General features: G+C 39.0%; 1 protein-coding gene across 1 annotated transcript in view; it reads left to right on the top strand.

Moving 5' to 3' along the window:
- The window catches only part of ZEB2 (zinc finger E-box binding homeobox 2), a 73,473-nt gene that overhangs the window by 60,734 nt on the left and 698 nt on the right, over window positions 1-12,041 (top strand). Inside the window, exons 6-9 of the mRNA XM_024744091.1 lie at window positions 759-867; window positions 1,795-3,767; window positions 5,148-5,328; window positions 11,591-12,041. The exon at window positions 11,591-12,041 is cut by the window's right edge and continues 698 nt beyond it. Coding sequence (XP_024599859.1) covers window positions 759-867; window positions 1,795-3,767; window positions 5,148-5,328; window positions 11,591-12,041 — 2,714 coding nt within the window. The remainder of the gene's footprint in view (window positions 1-758; window positions 868-1,794; window positions 3,768-5,147; window positions 5,329-11,590) is intronic.

Below are 12,041 nucleotides of genomic sequence, written 5' to 3'. Positions count from 1 at the left end.
AAAAGGAAAATGACAAGTCGGTGAAGTCTTTCCTACTGGCCTGTGATAAAACTGCTCAAGCAGCTCTAACCTAAGATGTTGTCTGTTACATTTGATAATGAGTCAGATCTTACATGCAACATCTCAGGAAAAACAGAGTTTATATTTGCTACTAGCATAGTGAATGGGGTATTTAAACATGCTTATCATGTAATGAAATAGTTATAGTCAAGGATTTTTAAATTTATGTGTGTGGGGCTTTTTTTCCTTCTTTAAAACTGGTATTGCTTCATTATAAGATATACTTTTACCTCAGTACAGAAAATATGATAAAATGAGTTATTTGTGTGGGGAGTTTTCTGGGGAGACTATTTAGGATTTTGAGGATACTATTAAATTTTTTCCTTGACAAAACAGTTGCATTCCAATAGGGAATCTTCAGAGTTTAGAATTTGCAGTAAACACAGAGAACCACAGACATCTTTGCAATGATGCTTTCTCATCTGTAACGGCTCAAAGAAACATTCTGGAAAAGAGACTACAGAGATAATCCTAAAGCAAGTGTTGGATGCGCATGTGAAAGCACTTTTTTTTTATTTGTTCCAATTTTATTGCCAACATTATCACTTTTATTGCAACTCTGAAAGGCTGGGCAAATAAATAAACATGCACTCAAACCTTTTGGCCTGTCTGAAAATAGAGGCCTTTTACAAATATTTGTAACAAATTTCCTTTGTTTCTCCTGCACAAAACTGATGTCAGTCTCCCTCCTTTTATAGCACCAAATGCTGACCCAAGGAGCAGGTAATCGCAAGTTCAAATGCACAGAGTGTGGCAAGGCCTTCAAATATAAACACCATCTGAAAGAACACCTGCGAATTCACAGTGGTGAGTAACAGAGGGGCTGGTGCCTACATTTGCATTTTGTTTCATTAGGGGCATTTTTAAAGATTGTGTAAAATTTACACAATCCTGTATGTAGTTTTTTGGATCTACCCATTTATGTCACAAGCTATGTGCACCTGCTTTGTCATCGTGAGACTTATGGTACCACCAGTAGCACTACTAATAAGAAGAGGAGTGCTTATACTTCTTGAAAATTGCAAGTGCTTTGATTTATTGTGAAATCTAGAGGCTCCTTTTTGTCCTTTTAAAAACTCTTCTACAGATTAAATGTTTTGACCTGAAGAAACTCAGCTGGCAAATTCTGAAGGATATTCATTTTTGATACCCAACCTTGAAAGAAGAATGTGGGAGAATTTTGGAAAAGAGCTTTTGTATGATAAGTGTTCCTTGATTCCTGAGAGCTGTATATTACAGAACAACAACCTACCACTGAGATTTCTTCTTTATAACTATTTTGATAGCTCTGCCGAGCATTTTATTACCAAATTGGATGCTATTCAAAGGACTAGTTGGATTGGTAGAGTCAATGGAATCTTCAGAGAGTTGATTAAAGCCATGGCTACACTTCCCTTTGAATACTGTGACATCTTTATCGTGCTATTGACCACACATTAATCTGACACTCTGTTTAAATAGGAGGCCGCCGATGGCAAGACCAGATTTGGGATCTTGGCTGAAAAAGGCACAGATAGCCCTCACCTTCCACTGCTAACATCTTGAATTATGTCCTTCCAGGGTAGATAAAGCCCTGAAACAGTGATAGCCACATAATTCTAATCTAACCACCAAGAACGTAGAGGTGCCCCATTGTGTTCCTTTCCTTTGGTTGCACAGATTCTTGCCTTGGTAGACAACTGCAGTCGTTACCCAATCAAAAAAATGTAACGTCAATTTTAATTGTCATTTTAGGTGAAAAACCGTACGAGTGCCCCAACTGCAAGAAACGTTTCTCCCACTCTGGTTCCTACAGTTCACACATCAGCAGCAAGAAATGTATTGGCTTAATCTCTGTAAATGGCCGGATGAGAAACAATATCAAGACGGGTTCTTCCCCTAATTCTGTTTCTTCTTCTCCTACTAATTCAGCCATTACCCAGTTAAGAAACAAATTGGAGAATGGAAAACCACTTAGTATGTCTGAACCAACAGGCTTACTTAAAATTAAAACAGAACCACTAGACTTCAATGACTATAATAAAGTTCTTATGGCCACACACGGGTTTAGTGGCACTAGTCCCTTTATGAATGGTGCCCTTGGAGCCACCAGCCCTTTAGGAGTTCATCCGTCTGCTCAGAGCCCAATGCAGCACTTAGGTGTAGGGATGGAAGCCCCTTTACTTGGATTTCACACAATGAATAGTAATTTAAGCGAGGTACAAAAGGTTCTACAGATTGTGGACAACACAGTTTCCAGGCAAAAAATGGACTGCAAGGCAGAAGAAATTTCCAAGTTGAAAGGTTATCACATGAAGGATCCATGCTCTCAACCTGAGGAACAAGGAGTTACTTCTCCTAATATTCCACCCGTAGGTCTTCCAGTAGTGAGTCATAATGGTGCCACTAAAAGTATTATCGACTACACGTTAGAAAAAGTCAATGAAGCCAAAGCTTGCCTCCAGAGCTTGACTACTGACTCAAGGAGACAGATCAGTAACATAAAGAAAGGGAAGCTACGTACTTTAATAGATTTGGTCACTGATGACAAAATGATTGAGAACCACAACATATCCACTCCATTCTCCTGCCAGTTCTGTAAAGAAAGTTTTCCTGGCCCCATTCCTTTGCATCAGCATGAACGTTACCTTTGTAAGATGAATGAAGAGATCAAGGCAGTCCTACAACCCCATGAAAACATAGTCCCCAACAAAGCCGGAGTTTTTGTTGATAATAAAGCCCTCCTCTTGTCATCTGTACTTTCTGAGAAAGGAATGACAAGCCCCATTAACCCATACAAGGACCACATGTCTGTACTTAAAGCATATTATGCTATGAACATGGAGCCCAACTCTGATGAACTGCTGAAAATTTCTATTGCTGTGGGCCTTCCTCAGGAATTTGTGAAGGAATGGTTTGAGCAACGAAAAGTCTACCAGTACTCAAATTCCAGGTCACCATCACTGGAAAGGAACTCCAAGCCGTTAGCCCCCAACAGTAATCCTCCCACAAAAGACTCTTTATTACCCAGGTCTCCTGTAAAACCTATGGACTCCATCACATCGCCATCTATAGCAGAACTCCACAACAGTGTTACGAATTGCGATCCTCCTCTCAGGCTAACAAAACCTTCCCATTTTACCAACATTAAACCAGTTGAAAAATTGGACCACTCCAGGAGTAATACTCCTTCTCCCTTAAATCTTTCCTCCACATCTTCTAAAAACTCCCACAGTAGTTCTTACACTCCAAACAGCTTCTCTTCTGAGGAGCTCCAGGCTGAGCCTTTGGACTTGTCATTACCAAAACAGATGAAAGAACCCAAAAGTATTATAGCCACAAAGAACAAAACAAAAGTTGGCAGCATAAATTTAGACCATAACAGTGTTTCTTCGTCATCTGAAAACTCAGATGAGCCTCTGAACTTGACGTTTATCAAGAAGGAGTTTTCAAATTCAAATAATCTGGACAACAAAAGCGCTAACCCAGTGTTCGGCATGAACCCATTTAGTGCCAAACCTCTATACACAGCTCTTCCTCCACAAAGTGCATTTCCTCCTGCCACTTTCATGCCACCAGTCCAGACTAGTATCCCTGGGCTACGACCATACCCAGGACTGGATCAGATGAGCTTTCTACCACATATGGCCTATACTTACCCAACTGGAGCAGCTACTTTTGCTGATATGCAGCAAAGGAGAAAGTACCAGCGAAAACCAGGATTCCAGGTAATGAGACATATCTTTTTGCTTCAGAGAGAGGAGGTGAAAATTATATCTTTTATGTGTATGTAGGAAAAACATCTTAGTGAAAAGAATCTAGTGCTGTGTTCTCAGCAGAAATAGAAGAGTGGGTTTGGACTTGAATCTAAAACTGAGTGAGCTACACAAATAAACGGAAAAACAGTGGAACACTTGCTACGTAAGCACTTTTGCCTTAAGAAAGATAAAGAACTTAATATTTACTTTTGAGATTTATTTGGATTGATCCATCTGCTTTCAGAATTATACATTGATATGAATATTTGGTAGCATTTACATAGATGCTAAAAGTTAACATTTATGACAGTCACATACTTCTAGAGACGCTCACAACTTGCAATAATGCATGTATAAATTTGATGTTCACTTCATTTTATAGTTTATTTGGAAGAGCATTTTAAAAATATTTTGTACATTCCACACGATTTCCTTTGTAGGTTTCAAGCTAGTAAATAATTTATGGTTTTTCAAATACAAAAGCAGGTACCTTCTAACATCACGGAGTATAATCCCTGTTTGCAAAATAGAAGTGAAAGTAGCAGGGCACCTCTGTAACAGCTGTTCCGGTATTCCAATTTACAGTACATCTGCCCTCTTTGTAAATGTATTTAAGCCTATTTAATCTTCTCTAGTATTAATTAGTGCAAACGTAGTCTAAGAAAACCGAACTGTGGGCTAGCAAATGGAAATGTATGTTATCATGCAAGTTTGCACTCCTTTGGATCAAGACAAAATAAATATCAAGAAATTTAATAATTTACTGATCCACATTCATTATTGCTCAGCGCTGAAGGCTGTTTTAACATAGATAGAACATTGATAAAAAAGTGTTATTAATATTCCCTATTTCAAATTAGAAAATTAAATATAAAAATATAGCTTGAGGCCTTTAGTTGGTAGACATACATTTAAATAGATTGCATAATAATAACATTTTGTACCTAAATATAAAATTCAATTAAAATGGGGTTTCCGCAGCTATGGATCATTCCTAAAATTAAGCACGCTGGAAAATACACAAATTCTGATGTTTAATTCTCACTCACAGGTATTTCCTGATAGGAAGAGAATTCAGGAATTTGGGGGAGTTTATGTTTTTCTCACCTTCAGAGTTGACCATTTTCTATCCCTGAAAAACAGCAAGCTCTACCACCTAGGGCAGAGAAGGTTTATATTTTTGTTGAAATGTGAGACCTCATATATTGTTTGTGGAAAGTAATAGTTTTTAAAAACTAGATCGATCCGTCGCGAGCACCTCTGAGGTTCTCCAAATGTCAGCCGATGCGAAGTTGTTTGGTACAAACACAAAGAGAAGCAACTGTGTTGAACTATGTGATTATATCACAGGGAGAATTGCTTGATGGAGCACAAGACTACATGTCAGGCCTAGATGACATGACAGACTCCGACTCCTGTCTGTCTCGAAAGAAGATCAAGAAGACAGAGAGTGGCATGTATGCATGTGACTTATGTGACAAGACATTCCAGAAAAGCAGTTCCCTTCTGCGACATAAATATGAACACACAGGTATGAGTGACTTTGACTAGCTAGTTAGAGCTTCCCGGCCTGCTGTACATTTCATAATATTTAATGAGTACACTTGCGCAACATAAGATGTAGCATATGCTGATACCTTCAACAAGGAAGAAATAATGCTTTTGCCTAGCTCAGTGCGACTTTTTCGTTGCCTGTTTATTGGATCATTCATGTGTTTATCAGTGTGCTTGTCTTGTATTTTTTGAGTTAGTCTTACACCAAATTCACAAATCATGTCAAAGAAATATTTAAATGGCCAGGGCAGTGAAATGACATGACACAAGCCAGCTATTGAAAATATCTTCAAATTCTTAAGCTGTGATGAACCTGTATATGGAAAAATTTAACAATAAAAGATTCAGTCAATGCTGTATTCGTTTCATCATCGAAACATCAAGGAAGCCACGATTTGGGGGTAATTCTGTTTGGTTTTCATAAGTTGGCCATGTTTTGAATAAACTAAAAGCATTAGGACTGTGAAAGAAAAGACATAAGGTGGATAATAGGCCAAATGAGCTACTGGAATTACTAATATTTGGAAGACTAAAATACAACTTTCCAAATTTAAATAGTTTCTTTCCAATTCATGCATTCCTCGTTAGGAAGCATTGACAAGATAGCAGCCTGATTCTTCCCCATAAGGAGAGAAGTAATGAGTTAATTTTTCAAAAGAAAGCTGAAGTGCCATAAGGTGAAGCAATATTAGTTCCCACAATCCAAGATCTGATCTGCAACTGCGTGCTGGAGCTACGCCTGTGTTCCCTCCCTCCCCCTCCTTCCACCCTTAACCACAGAGTAACTCGGCTTCATCCCTGTTCTTAACCCATCTCCAGCTTTTCTCCAGTAGAAATTTGGCATGCTGTACTGGCCCTAAGTGGGAAAAGAAAGAATGTAGGATCGCAACCAAAGTACTGATGGGCGGAAATTATAGGAAAATTCTTATTTTAACCAAGATGTCTAGTATCAAACATTTTAATATAGGGACTTCCCTGGCGGTCCAGTGATTAAGACTCCGCCCTTCCAATGCAGGGGGCGCGGGTTCGATCCCTGGTCAGGGCACTAGGATTCCACATACCTTGCAGCACAGCCAAAAAATAAAATGAGCCTTGAAAAAATGTTTTTAATAGAGAGGAAAAAATTAACCTAACATTAATGCTCTTTGGGGAAAAGTAATGAAGAGGCAAAAAAGAACAAGCAAAAAGAAGAAAAGGGAATGTGAATACCTCCTGTCACAGTTTGTCTAAATACGTAGCACCCTTTTTAGTGACTGAAAACCATCCTTGGGAAGCCTTTGTACTGATCACTCTCCCTTATTCCTCACTGGGCATGTGAGGGAGGCAGTACAAGTGACCACAATCACCTGAGGGTCAGGGAAAGTTGGATGAGTCCTACAACGTTAAGTGTTGAGGGTATTTGTAAAAAGAACAAGGTTGATTAATAACAGCGCTCTTATTCCAACCAACCCAGTTTTCTTTTTCTTCAGTTGTCTGATACTAATTGTTATGATTTCAAAAGTTCAACTAATGATACTTTTAAAGCAACCTAACTTGAATAGCAAATCCCAATAGTTTTTACACTTGTACGGTAAAATTCAATGTTTGAAACATCACAATTTTCTTACATTTGTCTTTTTTTTTTAATTTATTTGTTTTTATTTTTGGCTGCGTTGGGTCTTTGTTGCTGCGCACAGGCTTTCTCTGGTTGCGCGAGCTGGGGCTACTCTTCGTTGTGGTGCGCGGGCTTCTCATTGCAGTGGCTTCTCCTGTCACGGAGCACGGGCTCTAGGCACGCAGGCTTCAGTAGTTGTGGCTCGCGGGCTCCAAAGCGCAGTCTCAGTAGTTGTGGCGCACGCGCGTAGTTGCTCCGTGGCATGTGGGATCCTCCCGGACCAGGGCTCGAACCCACGTCTCCTGCGTTGGCAGGTGGATTCTTAACCACTGCGCCACCAGGGAAGTCCCTGACATTTGACTTTTATGATAGATATCAATAGATGTTTTCTTTAGTACCAAGTCCTAGTTTTGTATTATAGATTAAAGGTATTTTCATACCTAAATTTACTTTAATATCTTAATCAACCTCAAATATATTTTGTATTCATTATTCAACTACAATAGGCACATCATTGAAGGCATCTTTCCCTCTCTGATTGGTTTTATTATAGGACCATATGCAAACTCTACCGTTTACTACATGGTGAGTGTAAAACTTCTATTTTAGTGAGGGCTGTCATACATATTGACATCCAGTCAGTATCTTTATTTCTTATAAATTAGTCTATAAACTTCAAGGTGTATAGATAGTTAAGAGACCCCAAAGTTGACAAATGCAAATATGCATAATCAATTTGAAAAATATACTGTACTAAAAAAAGATAAAATATTCTGCTCCTTTAAGATGTGAGATCAGCTGCCTAGAAATATTGCCTAGCAACAAGATGCTAACCATCCAATGGTTTATCTAAACATGTGATTAATTATCCTCCTGTTGGCTTCCCAGCTTGTCAAGTTTCCAGTGTGTTAACTTTTTGGTCTCCTGACCAAATATCTCATGACATTACTACTGTCAGTTATTAGGTTCCATCAAAGTGAAGTTCTTCATGAATTTTCTATCAGTACGATATATGTGGAAATTTAGTTCATTTTCCTTCCCTAATTGGGCCCCACAAGCCTTTTATTTGTTTATATTAAGCACTAGTAATACTTTGAGAATGTGTTAATATGAAAATTATAAGTGAGAACAATCTTTGGGTTGATTGATTCTAAGGTTGGGAAATGAAGTTGAATGGTCATTTGATTATGTGTTGATTACGAATGTGTCATTGATAAAGTGTGTTTGTTACATCTGTCTACAATTTAACATATAGAATAGTTTAAATTATGAAGGAAATTATGAGCTACTTATTCTCGAGATCCTGTGCTCTTTTACCTCGGTCTGTTTAATTTATTTCCTAGGCAGACACCAAAGATATAATGCTTAATTCTCCTTACCAATAGCTCATTGATTGCTTGCTTTTCCTGGGAACCGGGACTGGGACAGAGGAAGGAAACACTACATAAATGTTGATTTCAATAGGATTAATTGTCACAAACAAGGACTGTGAAATGAACAATCTGAAACTCCTGTTAGGCACTGTAAAGCACTCACTTATATTCCACTAAAATTTAAATCTGACATTTATTGAGTACTTTCTCTATTGAGACATTGCAGTAGGTGCTCTTAAACCCACTTTATTTAGAAAAGTAATAAAAATGTTTCTACTTTTGAGTGAAGTCAGAGTTTCAAATAAATTACCAGCCAATTTTGTTTCTCAGGTACATGGTAATATTTTTCATACCGCAAACCTTTCATTTATTAACTTCAGTTATCATTCTAGCTGTCAGGTGAATCATGAATCTTGATATTAGAGAAAAAAATCTTACCCTGAAAAAGTTTTGACTCACTCAGTATCAGTTTGGATGATTTTTTCTGAATCTTGTTCATGTGGAAATTTAATTCCAGGACATCTTGATTTGAATCAGGTAAACCGATCAAACAAGTTAAAAAGAGATAAATGACGAAGTAAGTTCCTATTTAAATTGAATTTATTAAATGCTTACCAGTGAAATTTCTGGAGATGAGTAGAGTATTTAGTGCAAGGCATAGGTCAACACTCCTGCTTCCCAGTTCTGTCCTTTGTATGGCATAATAGCTGAACATTTTATTCTTTTAGGTTGTCAGTTCATAGTGTAGAATTAATGTATTTCAATATAAGCATATTATTTATTATCAAAGGAATTTCCTGAAAATCAATTGCCGGTAGCCATCGAATATCTGTATCTTAGACTGCAGGCCAGTGGGCATCCCCCAGGCATTTCTAACAGGCCTTGAACTTGTCCTTGAGAATGCTCCTTCTCTCTCGGGATGCTGCTCTGTGTTTTGTTCCTTTGGAAAAGAGAAAGCCACATCAACTGTGATGTTCATTCAAAGTTATTCACACGCTGATCCACGTAGTTACCTAACTGATAGACATTTTTGTGCTCTTGAGCTGCTGAGACATTTAGGGAGGTGGTAGGACAGTTCTGCCCACGTGTGCTGTAGCAACTAAAGAACCAGGAAAGTTTTTATCTGCAATTTCTCTTCTCTCCACTCAGATTCATTTCATCCATGTACTCTGCTCCTGATACATGCATCTTGCTTACGACTTGGGAAATTATTGAACATGTATTCATAAATACAAATAAAAATATGAAACATTCATCGAGTGCTTACTATGTGCAATCCTTGTGCTAAACACTTTACCTACATTGCCTCCTTTACTCCTTATGCCCAGTCTACAAGTTAGGTCCTCAAATAATTTCCATTTTACTGACAAAGACCCTGATCCCTGGAGAGGTTAACATGCCTGAGACTGCACAGCTGGTCGTAAAAGATGGGTTTGAACCCAGGCAATCAGACTCTAGAACCCATCTTCCTTATCTAGCACTGCACCACCCTGCCTCTGTGACTGAACTGCCACTGTCAGAAACATCTTATCCTAGCTCCTGATAGCATTTTTTTTAAAGGTCCAAGTACACACAAGAGAGAGCAAATTCATATACAGCGACTTGAGATTTTTCGGGAAGGCAAAACCTCTGTCTTTTTCCCAAATGCACTTCTGCTTCCTTTTAAATTACCTTCCCACCCAGTGGTCTTGTGAAATGGAAAAGCACACTATCTTTCCAAACTCTTGGCACTTTATTGAAATTTTCTTCTCTGTTACCTAGTTTACCTCATTTAAAACAACTTTTCCAAAAGTTAAGGGGTGGTTCTTGTGTGGTTTGAATTACACTTTTTTTCTTCAGACTATAAGCTGCCTTGAAGCAGATTACTTGACTCTTCTTTATTCCCAATAACCATGAGTAGCCACCAACAGCTACCTTTCTGATTTTTCCTCTTACAGGTAAATAACTTCTTCCTACTCCAATGTTGTGCTTTACCGTGTCTTATCACTTGATTTATATTGGACGTTACAGTAAGATAAAGATCATTGATGAAATAAAATATAGCAGCCTATAGCATTTTCTAAATAGTAGCCTGCCCCAGAGGCATTCAATAGCATTATTAAAGATATTTGATTACTAATTGAGATTATGTATCACCATATAACTGAATACCTGAGGCGTGTAGAATGGTTTCCTAATCTTAATGTCACTTAGCAAATGAGAATGATGTTGAATCTACTAATGCTGGTTTTCAATTGGCTGAAATTCAGGTTTGTATTAGGAAAGATAAGCACATAGCTTCATGTATGTTATGATGAGACATACTGCTCTCCGTGACACATTTCTGACTTTAATTCTGGAGCATCAGTCTGATCAATTTTTTTTTTTGTAGTTCTATTTTGGAAATAAACTTTTAAGTATGGCAGCTACGGAAGGTGTTGAAGGCATTCCAGTGCTATTTGTGGCCTGGAATCAACCAGATGTGTTTAGGCTTGGCACCAGTTTCAAGTTCCAAACACTGGTTAGAAACTGCCTGGAATGCCAGAGGAAATACAGCATTCTCTAGCTGAAGAGTATTTTAACACTCAACAAGTGGCTGACATCTCATGGAAAACTTTAGAGGGAAAACACTATTTGGGGTTAGTTCAGCCTCCATGACATCCATCTTTCTACTTCGTGTTTTCAAATGATTTCTTTTCTAATTTGTATTCTTAGAAGCATTTGGCTGATAAGACATTCTTAGCATCATCTTTCCTCTATTCCTGCTTCTGCCTGACCTGACAATTTGCTCCTGTTTGAGCCGTAAAGCCTATTTCCAAAGCACCCGTTTGTGAGGTAACAAGCAGAGGATATACAACTGGCAATGCCAGCGGTGATGCCTTCTTGATCACTTTTATACAAGTCCTTCTTTTCAAAATGTACAGAAAAGAAGTACCTGAAAACCACGTGCTAACTAACGGCACGAGAAATTTCTTGTTCAGTAGGACATTTTTCAGAGTTTTTAATGAGGCAATTAGCAATTAAAAGATTCATTTCTGAGATTTTTTCCTTTAGTAGCTTTGGAGTTTCTTCTTGCTTATTAGCTGTATTGCACCCAGAAGCAAGCATTAGAGCACCAAATCATGAGATGAAAACGCATGTCCCTAACTCTCCCTCGATGAGATTGAGGTGTGTTGATCTTTCAGCCGTTCGCAGACTCCCTTCTGCCTCCGTCTGGACACGTTTACAGAATTCTTGGCAAGAGACTTCCCGCACAGACACTAATCACCCTGTAATCTTGTTCTCTCTCCCAGGAAAAAGACCACATCAGTGTCAGATTTGTAAGAAAGCGTTTAAACACAAGCACCACCTTATCGAGCACTCGAGGCTTCACTCAGGCGAGAAGCCCTATCAGTGCGATAAATGCGGCAAGCGCTTCTCACACTCGGGCTCCTACTCGCAGCACATGAATCACAGGTATTCCTACTGCAAGCGGGAGGCGGAGGAGCGGGAAGCGGCGGAGCGCGAGGCGCGCGAGAAAGGGCACTTGGAACCCACCGAGCTGCTGATGAACCGGGCTTACTTGCAGAGCATCACTCCGCAGGGGTACTCTGACTCGGAGGAACGGGAGAGTATGCCGAGGGATGGCGAGAGCGAGAAGGAGCACGAGAAAGAAGGCGAGGATGGCTACGGCAAGCTGGGGAGACAGGATGGCGACGAGGAGTTCGAGGAGGAAGAGGAAGAAAGTGAAAATAAAAGTATGGA

This window comes from Neophocaena asiaeorientalis, unplaced genomic scaffold (assembly GCF_003031525.2).
Source record: "Neophocaena asiaeorientalis asiaeorientalis breed wild unplaced genomic scaffold, Neophocaena_asiaeorientalis_V1.1 scaffold11, whole genome shotgun sequence".
In the NCBI taxonomy this organism is placed as follows: domain Eukaryota; kingdom Metazoa; phylum Chordata; class Mammalia; order Artiodactyla; family Phocoenidae; genus Neophocaena; species Neophocaena asiaeorientalis.
This window is presented reverse-complemented; position numbering and strand designations above follow the sequence as displayed.